The 25,158-nt window shown below is 35.8% G+C and overlaps 2 protein-coding genes across 2 annotated transcripts; both read left to right on the forward strand.

Annotated features, from left to right (window-relative positions):
* Positions 1-8,106, forward strand: LOC145595537 (F-box protein At3g54460-like). Its single transcript, XM_081651952.1, has 9 exons — positions 1-701; positions 1,951-4,494; positions 4,585-4,798; positions 4,921-5,178; positions 5,266-5,325; positions 5,479-5,609; positions 6,810-6,924; positions 7,283-7,425; positions 7,672-8,106. Exons 1-8 carry the CDS (start codon positions 169-171, stop codon positions 7,421-7,423), a joined length of 3,996 nt encoding a protein of 1,331 aa, XP_081508078.1. The 5' UTR covers positions 1-168; the 3' UTR covers positions 7,424-7,425; positions 7,672-8,106.
* A 2,834-nt stretch (positions 8,107-10,940) lies between these two features.
* Positions 10,941-23,668, forward strand: LOC145593664 (PH, RCC1 and FYVE domains-containing protein 1-like). The gene is made up of 9 exons (XM_081649962.1): positions 10,941-11,429; positions 12,928-13,014; positions 15,172-15,261; positions 16,055-16,135; positions 17,272-17,460; positions 17,577-19,691; positions 20,534-20,680; positions 21,964-22,343; positions 22,921-23,668. Exons 1-9 carry the CDS (start codon positions 11,379-11,381, stop codon positions 23,051-23,053), a joined length of 3,273 nt encoding a protein of 1,090 aa, XP_081506088.1. The 5' UTR covers positions 10,941-11,378; the 3' UTR covers positions 23,054-23,668.
* Positions 23,669-25,158: the final 1,490 nt, after the last annotated feature.

Genomic DNA, 25,158 nt, shown 5'->3' on the forward strand with positions numbered 1-25,158 from the left:
TCCGAAAATAAAACTTCCGTTGCAAAGTATGAAGCTATAAACCATAACTTCCCAATTTCAATGGAAATTCATCTACTTTCCTGAATTAATTCCTACAATTTTTCAATTTTCCAAAATTATCATCTTCTCCATTATTCCATTCAATTCGACCTTCGAATTTCTGCATCAATGGAGGTCGAGGAATCCTCAATTCCTTCCAATCACAAACTATGCGGATTCCTCACGACAGTTCTATCATCAATCAACCCCCAATCAAAAACCCTAGAATTCGGCAATCATCTCCAATTCTTCTCCCACAAATCTGAATTCGGATTCAAATCAAATTCCGGCGTAATTCTCTCTCCTATACCTTATTCCGGCCACCGCATTGATGCGGATGATTCGAATTTGACGCCGGAAACGACGTCGGCGAAGAAGAGGAAGGGGAAATTGAAGAACGCGAAGAGTCCGAAGAAGGTTGGGAGTGTGAATGGGAATGGAAGTGTGAGTGTTGTTCATCAATTGAAGACATTGATGAAATGTAATTGCCTTAAAATTGTTGCCAGAGTTGTTGGAATTTCGATTCGAGAAGATGAGAAAGATGATGGTTGTGAAATTAGGGTTGCGGTTTTGGTTGATGTGTATCTTCCGATTGAATTGGAGTTTGGTTGGCAGTTTCCTAAGTCTGCCACTACTGCTGCTTCCCTCTTTCGCCATTTGAGGTTCGTGTTTATAAGCTCGTATGTATATAAATAATGTAGACGGGATTTGATCACAAGTTTCAAGTGGCTACTGTAATACCCGAAGACTTTAACCAACTAAGCTACTTGTTCATTTTATATATTGATTATTTTTAGGAAATTTTGACAATTACCACCTTCTGTTATGTCATTTTAGCAAAAACCACCTTCTATTTTTTTATTTGAAAATTACCACCTTCTATTTTCAAAAACATCAAAAGTTACCACCTCCTTGCCCCCCAACTACCATGTGACGTCATTTTGGGCCCATTCTTTCCCTTTTTACCCTATTTCCCTCACATTTCTCATTCCTATTTGGATTCTCATCTCCCATTTCACTTTTTTTTTTCCCCAAACCACCAATAATTGTTCGTCAGTTTTGATTTAGAGGAGTGAATTGAAGTGTTTTTGATTGTTTGGGGGAAAAAAAGTGAAAGGGAGATGAGAATCGAGTTAGGAATGAGAAATGTAAGGGAAATAGGGAGGAAAGGGAAAGAATGAGCCCAAAATGACGTCACGTGGTAGTTGGGGGGCAAGAAGGTGGTAACTTTTGATTTTTTGAAAATAGAAGGTGGTAATTTTCAAATAAAAAAAATAGAAGGTGGTAATTGCTAATTGTCAAATTTTCCTTATTTTTATTAGATAATTAGTTTCTTGGTGATTATTACTGATTAATTTGAAGGGTTAGAGGACGCTCATAATTGCTTGATCGAGTGTAGTTTCGAGTTTCGTGGTGTTGGTATGGTGCTTGTATGACACTTATCTTGGTGATATTGTTTATTTATGTTTTCACTCAATATTGGACTTTGTATTGAAGTGTATATTCATTACAGTCTTCTAACTTTTCTAAGCCCGGATTTTGTTTTTGTTTTGAGATATTGGTTTTTAATTGTACTGTGCTTGCTGAGTAATCTTAAATCTGTATGTTTCTTACAATACTCGATGCAGAGATTGTTTTACGCTTTTACATTTTTGATTGACTGTTATTTTGAGTTTTGAGGTTGTACCGTGCTTGTTGGAATTTTGAGTTGAAGAGAACAAGTCCTAAAATCTGAATGGCCAAGTTATATGACTCTTTTCTTTGACTGGAATTTTGAGTTAATTTTACATGTTCACTAGCTAGATGATGCGTGCTGTGCTGTCATACAATATTTTAGGCACTTTTCTTTTTTTATTTTTTTTTTATTTTTTTTTTGTTTTCTGATATACTTAAGTTAGTTGTTTTTTGTAGCTGTGATTGGCGGGAACGGACTTTGATTTTAAAGGATGGATATTGTAATGATGTGGTTGGAGACGATAAGGGTTTATGGAATCTATCTGATTGTCAAGTTCTTGGATGTAAGCAGCATTCTGACATTTCTGATTCTTCTAAGAAAAAGGGATTTGAGTTTCATGAGATATTTAAGAGCTTGCCTAGTTTGTCTGGTGACGTGAAAACATATTCTTCAAGAATAATGCCTGAGGATATGGCTTCTGCACCTGGCATTTGGGATCTAACAGATGATATTTTGGAAAAGATTATCTCTCTTCTGCGTCCTATAGATATTGTGAGGGTTTCTGCTACATGTCGTCATTTGAGGATCTTGTCTGTATCGATTATGCCATGTATAAAGCTCAAGCTTTTTCCACATCAGCAAGCTGCTGTTGAGTGGATGGTGCAGCGTGAGCGGAAAGTTGCTACTTTACGTCATCCTCTGTATTTGGAGTTCTTAACTGAAGATGGTTTTGCGTTTTACATCAATATTGTGTCTGGTGAAATAGTCACGGGATTTGCTCCAACAATAAGGGATTTCCGTGGCGGAATGTTTTGTGATGAACCTGGACTTGGTAAAACTATTACTGCTCTCTCTCTTATTCTGAAGACCCAAGGAACACTGGCTGATCCACCTGAAGGTGCTGAAACAATTTGGTGCTCACATAATGGTGATCAGAAATATGGCTACTATGAGTGCAGTACTGGTAGTAGATACACTAATGTAGTTGTTCCATCCTCGGAACAAGAAAGTGCGAGTCAGGGTGATCGAAGAGGCCAGTTTTCTCCTGATGAACTAATTCCAAAGAATCAATTTACTCCAAAGAGGGCTAGTTCTGGTGGGCTGAGTACATCATCCATGGCTCAAACATCATCTGTGCTTTCACCCTCGACACTAACGACTTGCTTTGTTCCCTGCACCAGGAGCTTGAATCGTGTTAAGAGAAATCTTATGCATACATATGAAAAAACTTCCTCTTATCCTGAAGATAGTAATACAGGTTCAGGCAAAAGACGTAGAACTTCATATCCTTCTCCAATTGCTAGCAAGAGGTGGAGGAAAGTTTCGGAGGACCAGTCTGTGATATCTAATGAAACTTGGATTCAGTGTGATGCTTGTCAGAAATGGCGTAGACTTTCTGATGAAAGTTTAGCTGATTCAACAACTGCATGGTTTTGTAGTTTGAACTCTGAATTTTTGTATCAGAGTTGTGATGCTCCTGAAGAGTCATGGGATTACCAGCAACCTGTTACTTATTTTCCTGGATTTTACAGCAAAGATTCTACTGGAGAATTGCCTCAAAATGTGGCGTTCTTCACTAGTGTGTTGAAGAAGCATTATGCTTTACTCAATTGTCAGACCAAGAAGTCTTTAAAATGGCTTGCTAAACTTCCATATGACAAACTCTTGGAAATGGAGACCGTTGGATTGGCTGATCATGGTCAGCTGAGTTCAAAATATACTAATGTATTCAGTAAAATATTTCTAGAATTTGGTCTTGTGAGGAGGGTGGTTCAGGGTGCTTATCGGTGGTTTTACCCCAAAGCCCTAAAAAATCTGGTCTTTGATTTGCCTGCTCTCCGAATTGCTCTTTGTGAGCGGTTAGACTCATTCAGGATGTACTTGTCACGGGCTACACTCATTATCGTTCCATCAAATTTGGTTGATCACTGGAATTCGCAGATTCAGAAGCATGTGAAACCAGGGCAGTTGCGAGTATATGCCTGGACGGATCTCAAGGAAAAGAAGCCTTCTGTTCACAACCTTGCATGGGATTATGATGTTGTCATAACAACCTTTAGCCGGCTCAGTGCTGAGTGGAAACCGAGTAAGAGAAGTGTCTTGATGCAAATTCATTGGATGAGGATCATACTGGATGAGGGACACACTCTGGGAAGCATAAACTTGACCAATAAAATGCAAATGGCTGTTTCCCTGAGTGCTTCAAATCGTTGGATATTAACGGGAACTCCTACTCCAAATACTCCCAGTGGTCAGGTTTCTCATATTCAACCTATGTTGAAATTTCTTCATGATGAAGTATATGGAGAAAGTTGCAAGAACTGGGAAGCTGGCATCCTGAAGCCTTTTGAGGCACAGATGGAGGAGGGTAAATTGCGTTTATTGCAACTATTGGAAAGGTGTATGATTAGTGCTCGTAAAGCGGACTTACGATGCATCCCTCCTTGTATTAAGAAAACAACTTTTCTTGAATTTACAGAGGAACATGCAAAAACTTATAATGAACTCGTTGTTACAGTTCGGCGAAACATTTTAATGGCAGATTGGAATGATCCTTCTCATGTTCAAAGTTTGCTGAACCCGAAGCATTGGAAATCAAGGACTAAAACTATAAGAAATGTTAGGCTTTCTTGTTGTGTGGCTGGGCATATGAAAGTATCACATGCTGGTCATGATATTCAAGAAACAATGGATATCTTAGTGCAAAATGGTCTTGATCTTCTTTCAGAGGAATATTCTCGTATACGATACAACCTTTCATATGGTGGTAACTGCCAGAGGTAACAGTTTGCTTTTGATCTGTATTAATATTAAAATTTTAAGTTATATTCAGTCTGATCTATATTTTAATTTTTTTTCTCCTTGTGTAGATGCAATGAATGGTGCCGCCTGCCTATTGTTACACCATGTAGGCATCTTTTATGCCTTGATTGTGTTGGCTTGGATAGTGAAAGATGTGTTTTCCCTGGTTGTGGCTATTTGTATGAGATGGAGAGTCCTGAGATACGAAGTAGACAAGAAAACTCAAATCCAAAGTGGCCTGTCCCAAAAGATCTCATTGAGTTACAACCTTCATATAAGCAGGCATGTATTAAAATATTTAAAGTCTACGATCATTGATATTTCAAGAATCTTATTTGAAATATCGTCACTTCTCTTTGTATTTCAATTGGATCTTATTAGAAGTCATACTTCTCTTTGTGCAGGATAGCTGGGATCCAGACTGGGAATCAACTTCTAGTAGTAAAGTCACATACCTTGTTCAGAGGCTTAAACAAATTCAAGGTGCTAATAGACAAAAGGATAGCTCCATGACTGAGGAAAATTATGCAGAAAGACCTTGTGACTTCATTTTATCTCAAGGACCGTGTTGCAAACCAAGCATTGGTTCTTCTGAGGCTCCTGCTGAGAAAGTTATTGTATTTTCCCAGTTTCTTGAGCACATAAATGTAATTGAACACCAGGTATAAGTTGTGATATGTGTGCATCTTGTGTAGTTTATAATTTGATGAATAAAGATAATCATTTTACCCTTTTCTCTTTGGTGTCAGCTGGCTATTGCCGATATCAAATTTGTAGGATTGTATAATCCTTTGAATGCCTTTAAAAAGGTATTTATATTCATCTTTTACTGTTACCCCAGTCCCAAAACATTGTCAAATTGTGCATTTGGTATCCCTTTGAGTCTTTTATATTCGGATAAGTAAAGGATGGTCTCCTTTATGTTATCATATATATATATTTTTTAATTTATTTATTTGCAGAAGAAGGCACTCACCAGCTTTCAATATGATCCAAACTGTATGGTGCTTGTGATGGATGGAAGTGCTGCACTAGGTCTAGATTTTAGCTTTGTTACCCATGTGTTTCTAATGGAGCCAATTTGGGATCTAAGGTAAATTTCTTTTTACGTAAAAAAGACTGTTTGGTTAAGTCTTCAGAATCAAGCAGTTATATACTTTTGTCTGTTGTTACTTGTATTTCTATTGACTATTACAAGCATCGTTGGCTAATGCTCTGTTTTTTTTTTAATTATTTTGTTATTGTTATTGTTATGGTTATGGACTTATGGTTATGGTCTTGGTCTTTGTTGTTGTGCCTTAATTTTATTATTTATACTCCGTAGCCTTGTTGGTTTGCTTATCTTAATGTTCAGCTGCTGTGTACACATTTGATTTATTGCGCTAGGCTATAATAGGCTTACTGATACGGGATGGGGGAGGGTGGGAAGAGAAATTGGTAGTGGAAGAAGTGAAGGTGAGAGGGAAATGAACGTAGTCTATAATGTCTTATGGGTTTGTTTGATCTTGAATTTGTCCAATCCGTCAGAGGTATTAAAGGATTTCAACATGTTTTACTCCTGTCTTGATTGATCTTCTTAATCACTTTGGGCATAGATTTTATGAAGAACCACTCTTTAAGTAGCTTTATAGAGTTGACTTTGTGCATTGATGGTGCAGAGTGAAAGTCACAGATTGCCAATGTGCATGTTCATTTTGAAGGAAGAGCCATTTAAACTAGCTATATGTAGATGTGCTGTTATGGCACTTAGTGAAAGTTGCAGATTGCCAAAGAGTACACTCAGTACAGTCGATTTGGAGTGTGCAGAATAGAAAGTAGGCCTATTTTTCTTGAACCAGGGGTGTGATTTTTATTATTTTGTGCATTATCTCAACTGTAAATCTTGTAACTTAAGGAGTAGCTGTTTAGGTAGGTCAAGCTTTACAAAAAGTGCCCAACTCCTTGTCCAGTTTCCATTTGTCTATCTTTTTGGTAAATTTTGTTAAGAAGCGGGTCAAACTTTGAAGCTGTTGGACATAAGAAACAGGAAATTTTCTTGATTTTTTAATTGAGTAAAGCATAGACCCTGAAATTCTAGATACATATGCCCATTTACAGTAGGGATAGTTTATTGATTTATTTATTTATTTATTTATTTATTTATTATTATTATTATTATTATTATTATTATTATTATTATTATTATTATTATTATTATTATTATTATTATTATTATTATTATTATATTGGATATTTGTTATTGTTTATCCCATTTCTTGGTGCAATTAATAGTCTTCATTGTATATTGTTGCAGTATGGAGGATCAAGTGATTAGTCGCGCTCATCGTATGGGTGCAGTGCGTCCTATTCATGTTGAGACCTTAGTGATGCGTGGTACTATTGAAGAGCAAATGCTGGAGTTCTTGCAGGTCAATACCCTCACCCCTTTCTAGGAAGCACCTTCACTGTACAAATTTAGGTTTCCATTCTCTAAATGGTCATTGTGTTGGCATTAGTTTGATGTTGTTCATACTACCAGCATGCAACTTTAATTTGCTTAACTATCTTGCAGAAGTTACAGCTTTCTTTCCCTAGAATTTTTAATATTACAGTACAGATCAGAGTTTGTGTATGTTGTTTGTGGCCTTTGTGCACGTCTTTTTTGTATCTAGAATTTCCTCCCATGATGCAATAGCCTTTCATAAGCATATATTTTTTAGGGTTGTCCATCATAGATGATACTCCATTGTTCAATGAACTTACCTAATTTGCTTAACTATCTTGCAGAATGCTGATGAGTGTAGAAAATTATTGAAGGAAGACCATGAGAAAACTGAACATGAAGGAGCTCGAGCACACCGATCAGTACATAATTTTGCGGAGAAAACTTATTTGGTTCGCCTGAGCATGGTGCGAACAAAGGATTAAAGGTAAGTACGCATATTTTATGAGTTATCTATTGGTCTTCTATTTGTTCCTTTATGCCTTTATCATTGTAATTTGATTTTGTTTGGCTCACATTGTACTTATCCAAAGCTGAAATCTTAATTCTATGATTGTTTTAATCAAAGCTAAAAAAACACATGAATTAAGAGAGAACTAAATTCCTGATTAAGTATCGAGAGAGAGGGGGGTTAAGCCTATACACTAACGTTGTACTCTCCCATTCATGGTAGGTTCACATGCCCGAGAAGGAGAAAGGAGCTTGGCGATTGTTCCTAATATAATTGAATTTTTTTTTTTGATTTTTTTTTTTTTTTTTTTTTTTTGCATATCCAAGATCATTACAGAATTGAAACTGGTCTTTGGGATTACTTTTATTTTTGTAGAGTTTTGATTATTTTCAGAGCATAATGAAATACTCTTTTCACTCTGATAATTTGATTTATCGAATATTAATATGTCTTGTAAGATTTTGGTAGTTTGAGAATAATTTTGTAATTAAGATGGTTCCCTGCCTTTTATGGCTAGGTAGGATGAAATTCTGATATTTTGTAAATAAGATTCCCTTCTGTTATTATATCTTTCAAATTTTAAAATTATAGTCATTAATTTAATCCATAATAGTAAAAACTTATACTATTCATTATTTTATAGCAATAATATGTACCCCCTATACTCAATAATAATGTGTGCCTATTTAGGGCCCGTTCTCATTGACTGAACTCAGCTGAACTGAACTCAACTGAATTGAACTCAGCTGAACTGAACTGAACTGAAATGAATATTTTATAAGAGAAGGAAATTAGGAGCTGAATTGAACTGAACTGAACTCAGCTGAACTGAACTCAGCTGAACTGAACTGAACTGAATTTCAACGTAAGAGAACAGACCCATTCAAGGAAAAATTGATAAAATTAATCCTAACTTTTGGCCTTTCGTTCAAAGTAGTCCCAACTTTAAATTATTAAATAATCTAAACTTTGAAAGGTCATTTGGCTAAATAATCCCAAGTGATCGATAGCCTATTAAAGAGGGTTTTTTTTGTTTAACGTGTCACCACGAGATTGGTTGTTGATAAATTAAGAAATTACAAAAAAAACTTTTTTAAAAATTAAAAATAGAATACTCGGCCCCCAACCCACGGCAACCCCACCACCACCCACGTCCTGCGTCCCTCCTCCCACCAGATCAACTCAAGTTCCCGACCCCCAAATCATCGTGCCTGGACCTATACCGCCCTCCTCGGCTCCCCTTCCCCCAAAACCACCAAACCCCCTCGAAATCCTTATTAAAAACTTCCTCCCCCCACCCTTCACGAGTAAAGAGGCAGTACATAACAAGTTATTGTTTTTAAGATTTAAATCATATCCATCTAGTTATGAAAAAGATAATTTATTAAATCCATTGGTAATAATAAATATAGATATACTGATACAAATGTGTTTAATATGTTTAATTAATGATATCATAAATTAATTATTATTATATTAAAATAAATTGTTTTTATTTTTTGAAAAGTAATACGTACTAAAATAAATTGTTTGGTACATCTTCAATTACCATAATTTTCTAGTACCGAGTTTGACAAAATATTTTGACAATCATTTATAGCTAATGACCAAGGGCCTGTTCACATTTACTTAATTTCAGTTCAATCAGTTCAGTTCAGTTCAGCTCCAATCAGTTCAGTTCAGTTCCAATCAGTTCAGTTCAGCTCTTAATTTCCCTCTCACATAATTCATTTCAGCTCAATTCAGTTCAGTTCAGTTCAGTTCAGTTCAGTTCAGCTCCAATCAGTTCAGTTCAGTTCAGTTCAATTCAATTCAACTCAGTTCAGTAAAAATGAACAGGCCCCAAGTATTGAAATTCCATTAGTTATTTAATTTATCATGGTCCATTAATAATATACTTCGTAATATTTTTAAATTAAATGTTTTTTTTTCTTTTGAAGACAACAAAGTCTTTTAATTAAGGGTAGGGAAAGAAACAACTTTTTTTTATAAAAATGTTAAGGTTGACAAATGTTAGGCCCTGTTTGATTCACTTTAATTTTGCCGAACTAAAATTATTTTTACTGAACTGAACTTATTTTTACTGAACTGACCTTAATTTTACTGAACTGAAATTATTTTTACTGAAATTAAATTATTTTTATAGAACTGAAATTATTTTTTTTACAGATTTTCTATTATAATTCTTTTTTAAGAAAACTGAATTTTACTGAACTGAACTTATTTTTACTGAACTGAAATTATTTTTACTGAACTTATTTTTACTGAACTGAAATTATTTTTACTTAATATTATTTTTTTAAGGTGAAAAGAACAGGGCCTTAGTTTTGGTTATAAAAGATTAAGGGTCTGTTTACATTTACTAAATTGAGCTGAACTGAACTGAACTAATTAGAGCTGAACTGAACTGATTAGAGCTGAAGTGAATGGATTGGCGTTGAACTGAACTGAGTTGAAATGAATATCTTATGAGAGAAGGAAATTAGGAGCTGAACTGAACTGAACTGAACTGAATTGGTTGGAGCTGAAGTGAACTGAAATTAAGTAAATATGAACATGCCATTAGTCTTACACATATTTTTATAAATTTGAACAAATATTTTGTTAAAAAGAATTGTAACTTTATTGAAACAAAAAGATGTTAAAAATCTCAAGATCAAATATTATATTCCAGATAACATAAATAATTTGACGTATGATATTATAAGGAAATATATCTAAGATTAAATCTGTTACTCATTTCATATGCATTATCATATTAAGAAAGTAATAGGACTTTATTTTTTTCACAACAATAATCACAAGATAAAAAAAATATATATTATATATTAGTTTTAAAAATAGTAAACTTTTACGAACATTAGTAATTTCGTGCGCACAATGGATATGATCTCAATCAAACTTGAGTAGAACACATCATTGGAAGGATAGACTAGTTTTTCTTATGTCCTAAATTGTCCCATTTCTAGTCTTCCTCCCATTTTCTTAAATTTTCCATTCGTTTACTCATCACGCAAATTGGCTGGTTAGACGCTTTACCTATTACAAAATAGAGACTAGTGATTGCTGCTAGGTGAGACGGGTGTTCAAGAGTAATACTGTTATTTAACCATATCAAACTTACATACCTCGATTACAAGTATCAAGACATTTCCATTTTAGGAAAATGTAGCAAATTTAAAAAAAACGATGAAATTTGACCGAGTAGAATATCTCTCATACCCTACACATATTAGCCAGCAACAAGCTTTTAAGCCTTCCAAATAATTAATTATAAATAGAATTAAAACTATAACTAAAATAACTAAATCAACTAGTATTAGTCTAATCTAATTGACTAATATTAGTTTATTACTACTACTAATTATACTTAGCTAAATCACCTCCTTCTTTTTCTCTCTTTCTCTCTCCTCCCAACATTTTTTTTGACTCCTTCCAGTAGCTCAAGGACTCATTTTTTTTTTTACTCACTGTTGATACTTCAAAAAAAAAAAAAAAAAAAAAGAAATTCTCTCCTTTTCTTTTTCTTTTTCCTTTTCTTTCTCTCTCCTCTCAATTCTTCCCCAAATTCTTTGATACTCTCCACTTGCCTCGAATTTCTTCTCTTACGAAACCCTAACTTCATTCATCATATTCTCTTCTTCAGCTTCATCGATCGAATTTTAACCCTAATTTTCTGCTTTTTGCTGTAAATTTGTACTATCGATTTTTGATTTTTTTTGTTCCAGTGATTCTTTCTTTTTTGGTACAAATTTCTCCATTTTTGAGCTGTAATTTGAATGAATCTGAAGCTCAGTGAACTGTTTGAAGCACAAAATGTGAGTGTTTTGATGACTGATTTTGAGTAGAAAAACTATGGCGGAATTTGCGGTTTTAGAGAGAGGAAGTGGTCGGTGAATGGTGATTACTGTTGTTGGAGGTAGACTACCATGAATGCCGATCAAGCTAGAGCTGGACCTGTGGAGAGAGATATTGAGTTGGTAATTTCACTATTTTATTATTTGATTTTATTTTTTATATTATTTTTTGAATTTTTTTTGGATGATTTTTCATGCATTATTTGGTACGGATTTCTGCGTACTAGATTCTCAATAATAGTGCAATTATTCTGATGATTATTGGATAATATATTAGTATTATTTTTGTAGGAGAAGAATTATTCGTTGTATTTGAAGAAATTATTTGTTTCTATATATATTTCTGCTAAATTTGGGCGTACTAAACGACATCTAGATGCTGGCACGTTTACTTGTGATTTTGAACATGCTTATAAGTTGAATTTTTATATTCAATTATTGTCTTCAATCCGCCACGATTAACACGTTATAATGGCTTCTTATGGTTGTCTGTTTGAAACTGGAGCCATTTGGAGCAATCATTTGATTGTTTCGGGAAATACGAGCCACGACATTTCACGAGGTCGTTGTTTGATGTGATTTTGATTTTGGTCGATCAGTGAGGGTTAGGAGAGTGAATGATTTGAAATATCTGGATTTAATATAAGTTTGGATAATGAAGTAAGCTCAATGATTATAACTCTATGTGAAAAGACCCAGCTATGACTGCTACCTCTAGTTTCCGTAATAATGGTTCACATTTGTAGCATGAAGATGATTTAAGATTTAGCTAATCTAGATTGCCATCATATCATTTCAATATCATATACGATGTTCTTTGGAGCATATTGTATTATGTAGCTTTATCATACTGCTGATGTTCACTTTTTGGACCGCCTCTACCTTATGAATCAACTAGAATTGTGGAAAATTTGAACCTCATGGCATCAAATGGCTGGGAGGATAAGGATGAGTTTGTGGTAACCAATTTAGTCTCGTTTTGACATTCTGCCTTCTAGTAACCCACACCACCTGCATGAGTTTGTGCATGTTTGAACTCATTCCAACAAAAGTAACTGATGGACAGTTATTAGCAAATGATGGAAGTTAGTGCATCTTAGGGGATGGTTTGCGTCAATAGTATTTATCTCTTCGGTTTGTTTGATCTTACACATTTTCTTCTTTGCGGCTGCTGTTCATACGAGGACTCAACAATCACAAAGAGGTCATTTTTGTAACAGGGGATGCCTTGGTGGGATAGAATCCATCAAAAGTATGTTATACAATATTGATTTCATTTCTATATTTCACTACTCACCGTTAGTAAAATAAATGATTTGTTTCTATAACTGCCAGTAAGAAAAAGATTGATAAAATGCATTCGTGTATTTGACGTGTGAAAAAATGAGGGCAACCAATAATGGATGATTTGTGTTTGCTAGCTTAGATAGTTGACATTGCCTAATCTTGAAAACTTGAAGATTATCTAATGGGAGTAACTTTATTTTTCATTTTTCATTTTTTTATAAAATTTTGAAGCATTCATTGTTAATGTTAAGCTCTTGTTATGCACTGATCCTTTTGTCCTGGCTAAAATTCCAAGTTTCTAAAGAAAGCCATTTTACTTGTTTATCTATTGTAGGCAATCACTGCTCTGAAGAAGGGAACAAATTTACTGAAGTACGGGCGTAGAGGAAAGCCGAAGTTCTGCCCATTTAGATTGTCTAATGTAAGCTAATTTTATAGAATTTCTGTAAATTTAGCTCATTTTTACATCTTATTGGATGGTTAATATTTTCTTTGTTATGCGCAAATCTTCACTTTCACATTTTCATTTTCTTGCACCGTGTAAGATGTATATCTTGGTACAATGGATGCATACATTTCTTGAACATAGGTTGTTTATGAACTGGCATATATTATACTGATTCATTTTGCTTATCATTTTCTATAAAAAAAATTCTACAGTTTCTTATGTAATTTTATGTTTGTGACTTTGTATTTTACTTGAAATTATCTCATCATTTTATCAATAGTTATTTGTTCTCTTGTGATTGTCATCGAACATTTTCTTCCTTTTATCTTAGCTAATTACTTCATCTTTAGATAAATCAAAGGGACAGGATTTCTTATACTATCTTTGCAGATGGTTTGGAAAACCACATGCTCTTTTTACTCGTTAGAGTGCCCCTTAAACTAGTGAGCATGTACAGAATCAGCATGAGTGAATGGCCTTGGGCCTTTTGATGAATACTTTCCTGTAATTGTGGTTGTTGTAATGGAAATCTTGATGCCCAAATTGCTGCTTATACTTTATGGAGTGCCCTTCTTTTTACTTCTGAGCCTGTAAATGCAGAATCAACACTAGTGGCCTTAAACATTAAACCTTTTGATGGATACTTCCCCTGTTAACTAAGGTAAGCCCAACACAGTGACAAGCTTGGGAAGATGGGGGATTGGGACACCTGGTGGGTTTGAATTTTTACTTTGTAGTTAAGAGTCATGATAGAGATTGTAAGTAAGTGAGAATATTCGACAAACATAAGTTGCACGTCTGTGCACAAAGTGGCTAGTCCTTGCAAAGGCTTGCAGAGGCAAACAAGAGCTACTGCTTGTGGTTTGAAGGCCAGCACGTTTGGTGCAAGTTTCTGCATGTCAATGCAGATGCTACTGACTTCATGATCTGTTTTACTTAGAGGTTTTCTGATATCGCTTGCAAGTTGCAAATTTCTTAGTTCTGATTGTATTGGAAATTGTAATATTGGGGGAGCTGTGAGAGGTCGCTAAAGGGAGTTGCTCCTCAAAAGTTGATGGTTTTTCCTCTCTTTTGGTGAGGGGAGGCTTTTTCATGTAAAATTGCATTTGTTGTGTACTTGTTCGCACCTTTGATTATTCATATCTTATATATTTGTTTTCGCTTCCACTACTCCTAACATTCTCTGAAATCCTAGTGGTAGTGATGTCATTAAATTATAGACGAATATTTCTTTTTTTTTTTTTTTTTTTTTTTTTTTTTTTTTTTTTTTGAAGGGAATGCTGTTCCCTGTTCACATGGACATGGTTTGATCACTAGAATCCATTAATAATTAAAATATAACATAAAGTGTCAATTCAAGATGCTGCAAAGGTTAAGGTTTAGGCTCTATTATATCATCTCTTCCCCCTCAAATTACCTTTCCACCAATTTCCCTGTTTTTGCATTGTTTGGTGCAGCTGCATCTCTCACATGAATAAATCATTGTATAAGCACCACTAAGAAATGTTGCAATGATTTCTACAAGAGCTTCCATATCTTATAGATTAAGCACTTCATGTGTGGAGGTAGAATTTTGTGCTTGAAACTTTCAAATGGTTCAATTGATTACAAGTTCTTGCAACTTAAAATTATTTACTGAGGCGTGAAGGTCCTGATGGTGTTTGCTCTAGTCCTCCTTCTGTGCACGAGTGTTGCTGTATTTTTTGGAAATTATGTTATCTTCAGTCATTTTTAATCTTTGCATGATCTGTTTTGTGGATTGGTTAGCTCAGTAACATGAGTGATCGTTTCTATTATCTTGAGTTAATTTCTTTCTTTTTGTTTCCCTCATTAATTGATTTTTGTTATATTAGTTGGTGAACTGAAGAATAGTAAGGAGCATTGTATAACTTTTGTGAAAGAAGGCAAAGTATAAAAATCATTAGTACATTTAATCCTTCAACTAATGTATCTGTTCTCATGTGATACACTTTCTTCTCTAACCTAAATCCTTCTACACCAAAGTAATATACATTTCCCACGTGTTTTACCTTTCAAATTAAATGCTGTCCTGATTTTGAGCTGCTGAAAGCTGAATCTTTTGTAAGTCTAATGCTGTTGTTACATTATTTACAATTTTATATATTTCAGGATGAATCTGTTCTAGTATGGTACTCTGGGAATGAGGAGAAACATCTAAAGCTCAGTCACGTTTCCAGAATAATTCCTGGACAGCGCACAGTAAGCATTTTTCCTTGACATCATCTTGAATGTTATGGCCTACTTTGTGCAGTTGTTTGCAAATTATCAGTGCTTTAGTGGTACTGGTTAACCTCAAGGTGGTACATTTTTTAATTAGTGCTTCATTCTAAAAAAGTTTCTCATGTATATATGCCATCAACTTTTACGGAAAAAGTACCTGATTCCTCAAGCAAAATAAATGGATACTGTGGAAAAAGGGGTGGGTTAAAGCTAATTTGTAATAGATCATTGAGCTTTAGGATGAACTGACTCTTAATTTTGAATAATGCATAAGTTGCTAAGTCTATACTACTGCTGAAGATATTACCAATGTTATTGTGTTATCTGCAACCTGCTTTAATGTCCCACTATGTCCTGGCCACTTACTTGAATTCATGCTTTGTAGAGATACTGTTGCCTTTTTGTTTCTAGTTTCTGTAAAGTATTGTCCAATATATTTTACGCTCACAAACACATTGGTTTTAGGAAAAGGAGAGAAGAAGGGTTTGAGGGAGTTTTCAGCATCAATATCTAATACTTATGCATCTTTCAACCAATAGGTGTAGAATTTTTTTCCTATTCTTGCTTGCTTACTGGAAAACATTGTGCTGAGTTAACAGTATGTCAGACTATATATCACACTTTATCTTCAGATAAAGGAGGTTTTCTATCCTCCCTTACCACCATCCATATTTTTACTTGTCTGGATGTCAAGACAAGACACAAATGTAATGATTATCTCTTAAATATATTAAAGATATAAGCTTATATTGATTAATGCTTTCTTATGCAGCCTATTTTTCAGAGATATCCCCGTCCTGAGAAGGAATATCAGTCATTTTCTCTTATATACAGTGATCGTTCTTTGGATGTGGTGAGTTATCTCCATAAATTCTATCTTTGTACTTTTGTTTTAGATGAAAGCAACCAATTTACTGAACTCCTTGAGTGGTCATATATTTGTCTTATTCAATCTGCCCTGTCAATCCTATGTAACTTGGTAACTAAAAACGAAACCAATTTCTTTTTTTATTTTTAATTTATAATTGGGGGGTGGGGGGGGGGGGGGGGGGTGAGGGGGATTGTGGTCGGGAAAGGGAACATTTGAAAAGAACTTGGAAGGAGAGAAGTAAAAACATAAATAAGCTTCTGATCCTATAACCTGGGTGGGACCTCTGGCAAACCCTGCATTATTTTTACTATTTGAACATGCCACGCATTGATCTAAACCAAGTTATATGAACAAATTTTTTTTATTATTGTTATTATTTTTTTTAATTTACCCCTTTGGAGCCTGGTAGGGGCTACCCCTCTTCCCCTGACCCCTTTTTTCGTACCTTAACGTTGTAAATGCACGTTGAAGTATCAAGATATGTTGAAACCCAAACTCCAATATTTTATGGAGTGCTTTCCAGAAATTTTGGGCATATAGGATTTTGAGCAGCTTTATATTGAGAAATATTGATGCTTGACATCACTAGTCATCACAAGATCCTTCTAGGGTGAAGTTGTGGATCAAATAACTTTATTTGGTACTTATTTCTGCATTTTGCACAAATTTATATTCAAGCTGGGATGGTTTGATTTAAAGGAGAAACCCAACTGTGTTTAGGAGTTTCATTTGTATTTGGTCTGATTTGCCCAAATGTTTCATTGTAATGTGAGGTAGAGAATTAAGAAGTAGCTGAGTTGTGACGAGTTGCATCCAGGTGTCTATGGTGTCTGTTATAGTTGTTAAGGGTCTTTGATCTGTTCTACTATATGGATGGAATGGTTCCATCTCTAACCTGCATCTTATTATCTGCAATTCTGCATTGATTTTTTTGATGTATTCTGCTGGCTGCTTGAAGAGTTGGTATATTAGCACCACTGGCACCTGCTCTATTCCATTCTTCTGGGACCATGCACTGTTTACATAACCTCCAGTTGAAAAGGCTGCTTTCGGCTTCCTCTTACGTTTTATGTAGGTTGAAGAACACAGAATAAAAAATGTGGTGTGTTCATTTGCAGATTTGTAAGGATAAAGATGAAGCTGAAGTCTGGTTTACTGGCCTAAAAGCACTAATATCACGCTATCATCGAAGACCAAGAGTAGATCCAAGAAGTGGACTTTCGTCTGAAGCAAATAGCCCAAAGGCTCAAACCCAGAGGAGTTCTCCCTTAAGCTCTCCCTTTGGTAGTGGTGATGGTTCACAAAAGGTTGTCTTTTGCAGTTTCCTTATTGCTGGTCACCTAATTGAATTTTGACTATCTGGTGATAATAACGAGATATTCTTTTTTTTTTTTTGTTATTTATTTTTTTATATATTTATCAGGATGGATTGGATCCCCTTTATCCCTATGAGAGTCCTCAAAAAAATGGCTTGGAGACTGCACTGTCAGATGCAATTTTGTATACAGTACCTGCAAAAAGTTTTATGCCCCCAGAATCGGCATCTAGCTCTGTCCATTCCTTTTCTTCTGGAGGTTTTGATGGCTTAAATGGACGCAGCAAATGTAATGGTGCTGATACTTTTCGTGTGAGTCTTTCAAGTGCTGTTAGCTCATCGAGCCATGGCTCTGGTCATGATGATGGTGATGCTCTAGGAGATGTTTACATTTGGGGGGAAGGCACGGGAGATGGTATTCTAGGTGGTGGAGCCTATAGAATTGAAAGTTCTTTGGGTGTGAAGTTGGACTCATGTAGGCCTAAAACATTGGACTCGGCTGTACTTCTTGATGTTCAGAATATAGCGTGTGGAGGAAGGCATGCTGCCTTGGTGACAAAACAAGGAGAGGTTTTCACATGGGGAGAAGAATCAGGAGGCAGACTTGGTCATGGTGTGGATTCTGATGTCTCACATCCAAAGCTTGTTGATGCTCTTAAGAGCACCAATATTGAACTTGTCGCTTGTGGAGAAAATCATTCCTGTGCTGTATCACTTTCTGGTGATTTGTATATATGGGGTGGCAGAAAATACAGTTTTGGTCTTTCTGGACAAGGTGATGAAATGAGTCATTGGATCCCGAAGAGGTTGATTGGACCATTGGAAGGCATACATGTCTCTTCAATTTCCTGTGGACCTTGGCATACTGCCATTGTAACCTCAGCTGGACAGCTGTTCACTTTTGGTGATGGAACCTTTGGTGTACTTGGCCATGGGGATCGTAAAAGTTTTTCTGCTCCAAGAGAAGTTGAATCTCTAAAGGGCTTGCGAACAGTACGTGCAGCTTGTGGGGTGTGGCATACTGCTGCAGTTGTGGAAGTTATGGTGGGAAATTCAAGTTCAAGCAATTGCTCCTCAGGCAAATTGTTCACTTGGGGGGATGGGGATAAGGGTCGCCTTGGACATGGGGATAAGGAAGCAAAACTTGTGCCTACCTGTGTTGCAGCCCTGGTTGATCCCAATTTTTGTCAGGTTGCCTGCGGCCATAGCTTGACTGTCGCACTTACAACCACTGGCCAGGTTTACACAATGGGTAGCCCCGTCTATGGTCAATTAGGAAATCCTCAAGCAGACGGGAAGCTACCTGTTCGAGTAGATGGAAAGCTTGTAAAAAGCTTTGTGGAGGAGATCTCTTGTGGGGCTTATCATGTTGCTGCTTTAACTTCAAGAACTGAAGTTTACACTTGGGGAAAGGGCGCAAATGGTAGATTAGGTCATGGGGACACAGATGACAAAAACAGCCCGACATTAGTTGAAGCATTGAAAGACAAACAAGTCAAAAGTATTGCATGTGGAACAAATTTTACTGCAGCTGTTTGTCTTCATAAGTGGGTATCAGGTGTTGATCAGTCTCTGTGCTCTGGATGCCGAGTAGCTTTCAATTTCAAGAAAAAAAGACACAACTGCTACAATTGTGGCCTTGTGTTTTGTCACTCATGCAGCAGCAGAAAGTCCCTTAAGGCTTCAATGGCGCCTAATCCTAATAAACCATATCGTGTCTGTGATAATTGCTTTGGAAAGCTAAGGAAAACCATAGAAAATGACTCATCGTCTATCTCTTCTTTGAGTAGGAGAGGAAGTATGCATCAGCGAGGTAACCAGAACATTGACAATGAGGACAAAAATGCTCCACATGCCCTTGTGCCGCTAGGTAAGTATTCTCCAATGGACTCCTTCAAGGAAACAGAAAGTTTGTCTTTCAAGAGGAACAAGAAATTAGAATTTAACAGCAGTCGAGTGTCCCCCCTTCCAAATGGATTTACTCATTGGGGTGCACTTAGCAATTCCAAATCTGGGTCATCAAAGAAATTTTTTTCTGCCTCTCTTCCTGGGTCACGCATAGTTTCTCGAGCAACTTCACCAACATCTAGACGTTCTAGCCCTCCTCGAGCTGCAACACCAAGTCCAACTATGGTAGTACTTTCTTCACCAAACAAAGTTTTGGATGATGCTAAGAGGACCAACGATCATCTCAGTCAAGAAGTTCTGAAACTTAGAGCTCAGGTACACATGATTATTAATTCACTTAAACTGCTGTTTCCTCAGCATGCAGCCTATGCAGGGCATTTCTTTTTTTATTGCCCCTTTCAAGGTCAAAATGACCTTTGAGAAAATGTAGTTTCCCAACTAAAATGAATCTTCCCACCCCCCTTGCCCCTTTAAACATAGCATAGACATGTAATACATATCTCATGAGAAATTTGGTTAGATTGAGTATTACATGCCACTGATACATTTTGTAAGATACAAAGTTCGTCATAAAAAATTGTAAGAAGCTATATATACTTTACTATGGGAAGGTCAACTTAAATAAATCTTTGCCGTACACAAATAATCTTCCAAGGGGAACGTATTCCTGAGCCTTTTCTCTTCCTCTTTCTCAGTCAGTCAGTCGAGATTCCAAATGCCAGATCTGGTATTTTCTGTTAAAAATTTTAGCCTAGTAACATTTACTCTTTGCACACAAAGAATGTCTCTATATTTTAGACTTTTTTCTTTTACATTTTCAATATCTAGTATGTCAAAGGTATTAGCTATTCGGAGAGCACCAGATTGCATCCTTGAAAGTTTTGGGAGTCTGGAGCTTGTATATTAGTATGTGGAACCTACTACTTGATGTGGCTGTGTTGTAGGAGAATTAGGTGACCTAGATGCAACTTGTTTTATAGGCCTCTTCAAGGGGCCCAAGTTTTGGTTCATGTAGCTGACACCACTTATGGGATTAAGGCTTTGATTGATTGATTTAAGGGGCCCAAGTTTGGGATCTTTGGTTTTAATGAACAGCTATTCTATCATGTTATAATCTACAATGTTGCATTAATTGCCTCTTCTGATTCATAATGCAGGTTGAAGAACTTACACGGAAAACACAACTTCAAGATGTTGAGCTGGAGAAAACTTCAAAACAGTTAAAGGAAGCTATAGCAATAGCAGGAGAAGAGACTGCAAAGTGCAAAGCTGCAAAGGAAGTAATCAAGTCACTTACAGCACAAGTAAGGATTATACCCATCTAAATGCAATAATGCAATTTATACAATATCTATCTATCAAAGAAAAAACTGCTGCCTTTTTCTATTATCATAGTGCATAAAAATATGCTATATGCTTTCTGACATGGTTATTGATTTGAACCTCTGCTGAACTATATGATGGATGTTTGTTTATAAATTTAGCCACATCTTCAATTTGTACAATGCAAACTTTCCGCATAATTGATAATAATCTAAAATAAACTGTGCTACTTCATCAGTATCTCGATAAGTTATTGTCATTGTTATAGTCAGATCATTCATGTATTATATCATATATGTATACAAGTAATTGATAGGGTTGAATTGTACACTATCAGATGCCCTTTATTGGTTGATGGTTCCACGGGCTTTTCATGCTGGAATCTAAGTAAGAGCTAAGAACTATTACATCTGAACCAGCACTGTACCTTCGATGCTGGGCTTTTTACTGACTATATTGGACCGGTGCAGATGATAATAATCTAAAATCAACAGTGCTACTCCATCCGTATCCCAATAAGTGCATCACTTATTACCTAAAAATGACCGTACCTAAATAAGTACATCTTTCATATATGGATATCTCTCTCTGTATTTTATTATTTCTCTTACCTTCCACTACCCCACTTGTATTCTTTATCATTTCTCTTTGTTCCGATGGTCTCCACACATACTCACAGTATCATCTTTTTTTATTAAAACACTCTCCCACTCATCTTTTATTTACATATATAACTCTCAACTTCACCCACTTACTCATTAAAATACTCACTTTAGTTTACTTGCATAAAACTTTATCCACAATGTAGTGATGCACTTAAATAAATGTGGTGGCGAGTATCTAATTAGTGCTTCGTCTGTTTAGGATTATGTGGTTGATTAATATTTCATCAATTACAAAGGATTATTTATAGTTTGGCTCAAAATAGATATGACAGAGGAGAGTTAAGTACAACCAATGCCTCAGTTGATGAGCCTAGCTGATGAGGTCTATATGATCGAAACCAGAAAATGCAAAAGCAAGACAAGCCAGATTAGATGCTTGATATATTGTATTAAAGTAAACTAGTCAGATGAGATTATTTTTTCCAGTCCTATTTATATCATAATTTGTAAAAAAGAAAAAATATCTTTTTGTGGGGGGAGGGGGGGGGGGGGGGGGGGGGAGGGGGGTTGTAGAATTATTTATAGTACTACTCTGATCATTTTTGGTTTCTCTGGTTTATTTATATTCTTTGATCATTTTTGCTTTTCTCTGGTTTTAGTTGAAGGAAATGGCTGAAAGGTTGCCTCTTGGAGCAGTAAGAAACAGCAAGGTGTCTGTAACAGGTTCCCCAGGGCCAAATCTGTCGAATGATGTTTCAAATGTAATGGATCGACTTAACAGTCCAGTGGCTGTACATGAAATTGGTTTGAATTGGTCAAATCGTCATGATTCTTCAAATGGATCGACTACTCCCAGCAGTCGTGCCTCAAATAACCTTGTAACAGGTCAGTTGGAGGCTTCATGCAAAAATAAGAACAGAACATCTGATAGCGAAGCAAATTATGGATCTGAATGGGTAGAGCAAGACGAGCCTGGTGTGTACATCACCCTTGTGTCAATGCCTGACGGTATTAAAGATTTAAAACGCGTCCGCTTCAGGTAATTTGTTGATTGAAATTTTCTTATATGTGGAACAGCTGATGTTATTGATTAAGAATCTAAGTTAATCTAGTGTTAGGTAGATGTGCACTTAATGTACAAATAAACTTGATTTTGCTGTCTGATTGGTACTATCATAGCTTTCCCGCTAACATCCTTCTGTTGCACCATCTGTGTGTGTGTGTGTACGCGTGCGCACATGCATTATGAATTTCACTTCTTGTGAGTTGTGACCTGATATCTGCTGGCTTGCTACAATGAACTGTAATGTATTTAAAATATATTGATCAACTTTGATTATAAACAGAAGGCTAGGTTCTATACTTGCAGTGCTCATTTGTTGCAGACATCTTCCAACCATTTGTTTTGCTACCTTAAAAAGTGTTATGTTTAATGCTTCCAAATTAATGTACACTCTGTCTGAAAACTTAATGTGCAGTAATCAATAGACACAAAAAATACTGTGCTCCAATTTAATCATCTTAGGCTCGTTGAAAGTTCCAACCTGTTTATTTTTATGTTCTGTGAGTTTTCTTTCCCCTAATTTACAAAGCTATTTTTCCTTGCTGTGACGCAGTCGAAAGAGGTTTAGTGAAAAGGAAGCAGAGCAATGGTGGGCTGCTAACCGAGCTCGAATATATCAGCAGTATGATGTTCCCATGGTTGACAAGGCTGGTATTGGCGTTGGAAGGGAAGGCATAGCACATTGATATAGAGGAAGGCTTAACCTTGACCCATATGGCTGAAAATTGGCAGATCATATATTCTATGAAAACAAGGATTAAAGCTTCAGGAACGGTTTGTGTTAACAAATTTAGGTTTAGAAATTTTATATTAGTAGAGCAATTGGTCGACCATTCTTAATCCTTGTCATTTGCCCTTTTCATTTTTGCTCATAACAAAGTGTGTGCTTTCCTTCCTCTTTTCTTCTTTTCTAGAGGGAGTTCAGAGTTCAGGGTTGCTCATCTTAATGTTAGAAGGTAGAAATTGTATATACTCGAGAGTAGGCTGTCAGTTTCGAATATGGGATGCTATTCTTGTATATTCATTAGCCAAAGCATATTCGAATTGTACATCTAATGTTGAAGATTGGATCCAGTTTCCGAGCTCCATTGTTCTTACCATTCTCTTCATCGCATTCTTGAGGCTGCGATACTTGGTGTTCTGCTGCATAGCGCTGCTGATGGATAATTGACAGCAACGTTGTGATTCCAATTAACTAGTTTTTGTAACAGCTAACCCAGATCATATATTGTTCAAAATTTGTTGTCCAAGATGTTTCAACATAATACAATATGAGAAGGCAACTCTTATATTCGATTTGATGTTTCAACACAGTTCAATACTTATCTCTATAATTCTGAACTACTACTCTGATATAATATAATTTCTTGTAGATCCCGCCAACTATTTCAATCTAAAAAGATCACCTGGATCAATACTAACATTTTACTTCACTGTCTATTCAAGAACAAGCAACACCTGAACAAATAATCAACAATTTACGTGATTGTTAACTATGTCATGGGTAACCTAGTTTAGCTAAAATTACAGCAAGTGCATAAAGGAGAGTATCGCGAGTCTTGTTTAAATGAGATGGTTAATTGCCATGTGAAATCATCCATAGATAAACTTGTAACCGATGCAGGCGATGTTGAGAAGTATCAGAATCAATCGAAAACACTGAAGGCTGAAAGCAAGACGTGTGAATCGCCTCTTTAATGTGTTTGTTGATCCAACTGAATCTGCATAGGCCCATCCTCTTGGAGCAAGAAAACGTTCTTCATTTAACACCGCCACTGCATTTGCAAGCAACAATATGCCCTGAGATAACCTTATAACTGACCCTACGATGCCCATTCCTGCATAGTTCAGAACCCAAAAATATGTAAACTGGACAAATATCTAAACATTACTATATCAGTAGTATAACACCCATTTTGAAACAAGAGAACCGAGTACCACTGCTTAGAATTTTAATCACTAGTTCATCTATTAATATACCTTGGCGAAACAAGATAATATTTTTGATAAATTGCTCTTTGTAATCAGAATAGTTTTTTGATAAAACAATTTAGTTGCGACATCAAGCTAATTCAAGAAAGTAATGCTCGAACACATAAGCTTAAGCTCAGGTCAAGATTGAATTGAGCTTTTCTTTTCCTTTTTACGACTTAATACCAATTAAACTCCTCAAAAAAGAGAACTTCATACATAAAGCAATATTGCAACCTAAGCTCCTCGAAGTAAAGATTGCAAGATTATGTTTTGCAACTCTCGAATGACCCTAAATTCACATAAGCTTAAGTTTAGGGCTCGGGCCCGTTCCTGAGCCAGGGCAGGAGGGGCAGCCGCCCAGGAGAAAAGGTCCAATATCATAGTTCCATTATTCTAACATTAAAGGGTTCTACAACACATTAGCAACCAAACTTGATTCAATTATTAAATTTGGCTCAAAAAGTTACATGAATTTAGGTAGAAAAGGTCCAACATAATTGTTCTATTTTGGCATTAAAGCATTCAGATTCTACAACACAATAGCAACCAAACTTGACTCAATTATCAAATTTGGCTCGAAAAATTACATGATTTTAGGTTAAAAAAAAAAAAGGGTCCAATATAATAGTTCTATTGTAGCATTAAAGGGTTCTAGAACACATTAGCAACCAAACTTGATTCAAATATCATATTAAGCTCGAAAAATCACATAATTTTATGTAGAAAAGGCCCAATTTCGTAGTTCCATCCTAAGATTAGAGGCAAATTTGATTTAATTACCAAATTAGGCTAGAAATATCACATAATTTTCTTCTGT

This window comes from Chenopodium album, chromosome 19 (assembly GCF_948465745.1).
Source record: "Chenopodium album chromosome 19, dcCheAlbu1.1, whole genome shotgun sequence".
NCBI lineage: Eukaryota > Viridiplantae > Streptophyta > Magnoliopsida > Caryophyllales > Amaranthaceae > Chenopodium > Chenopodium album.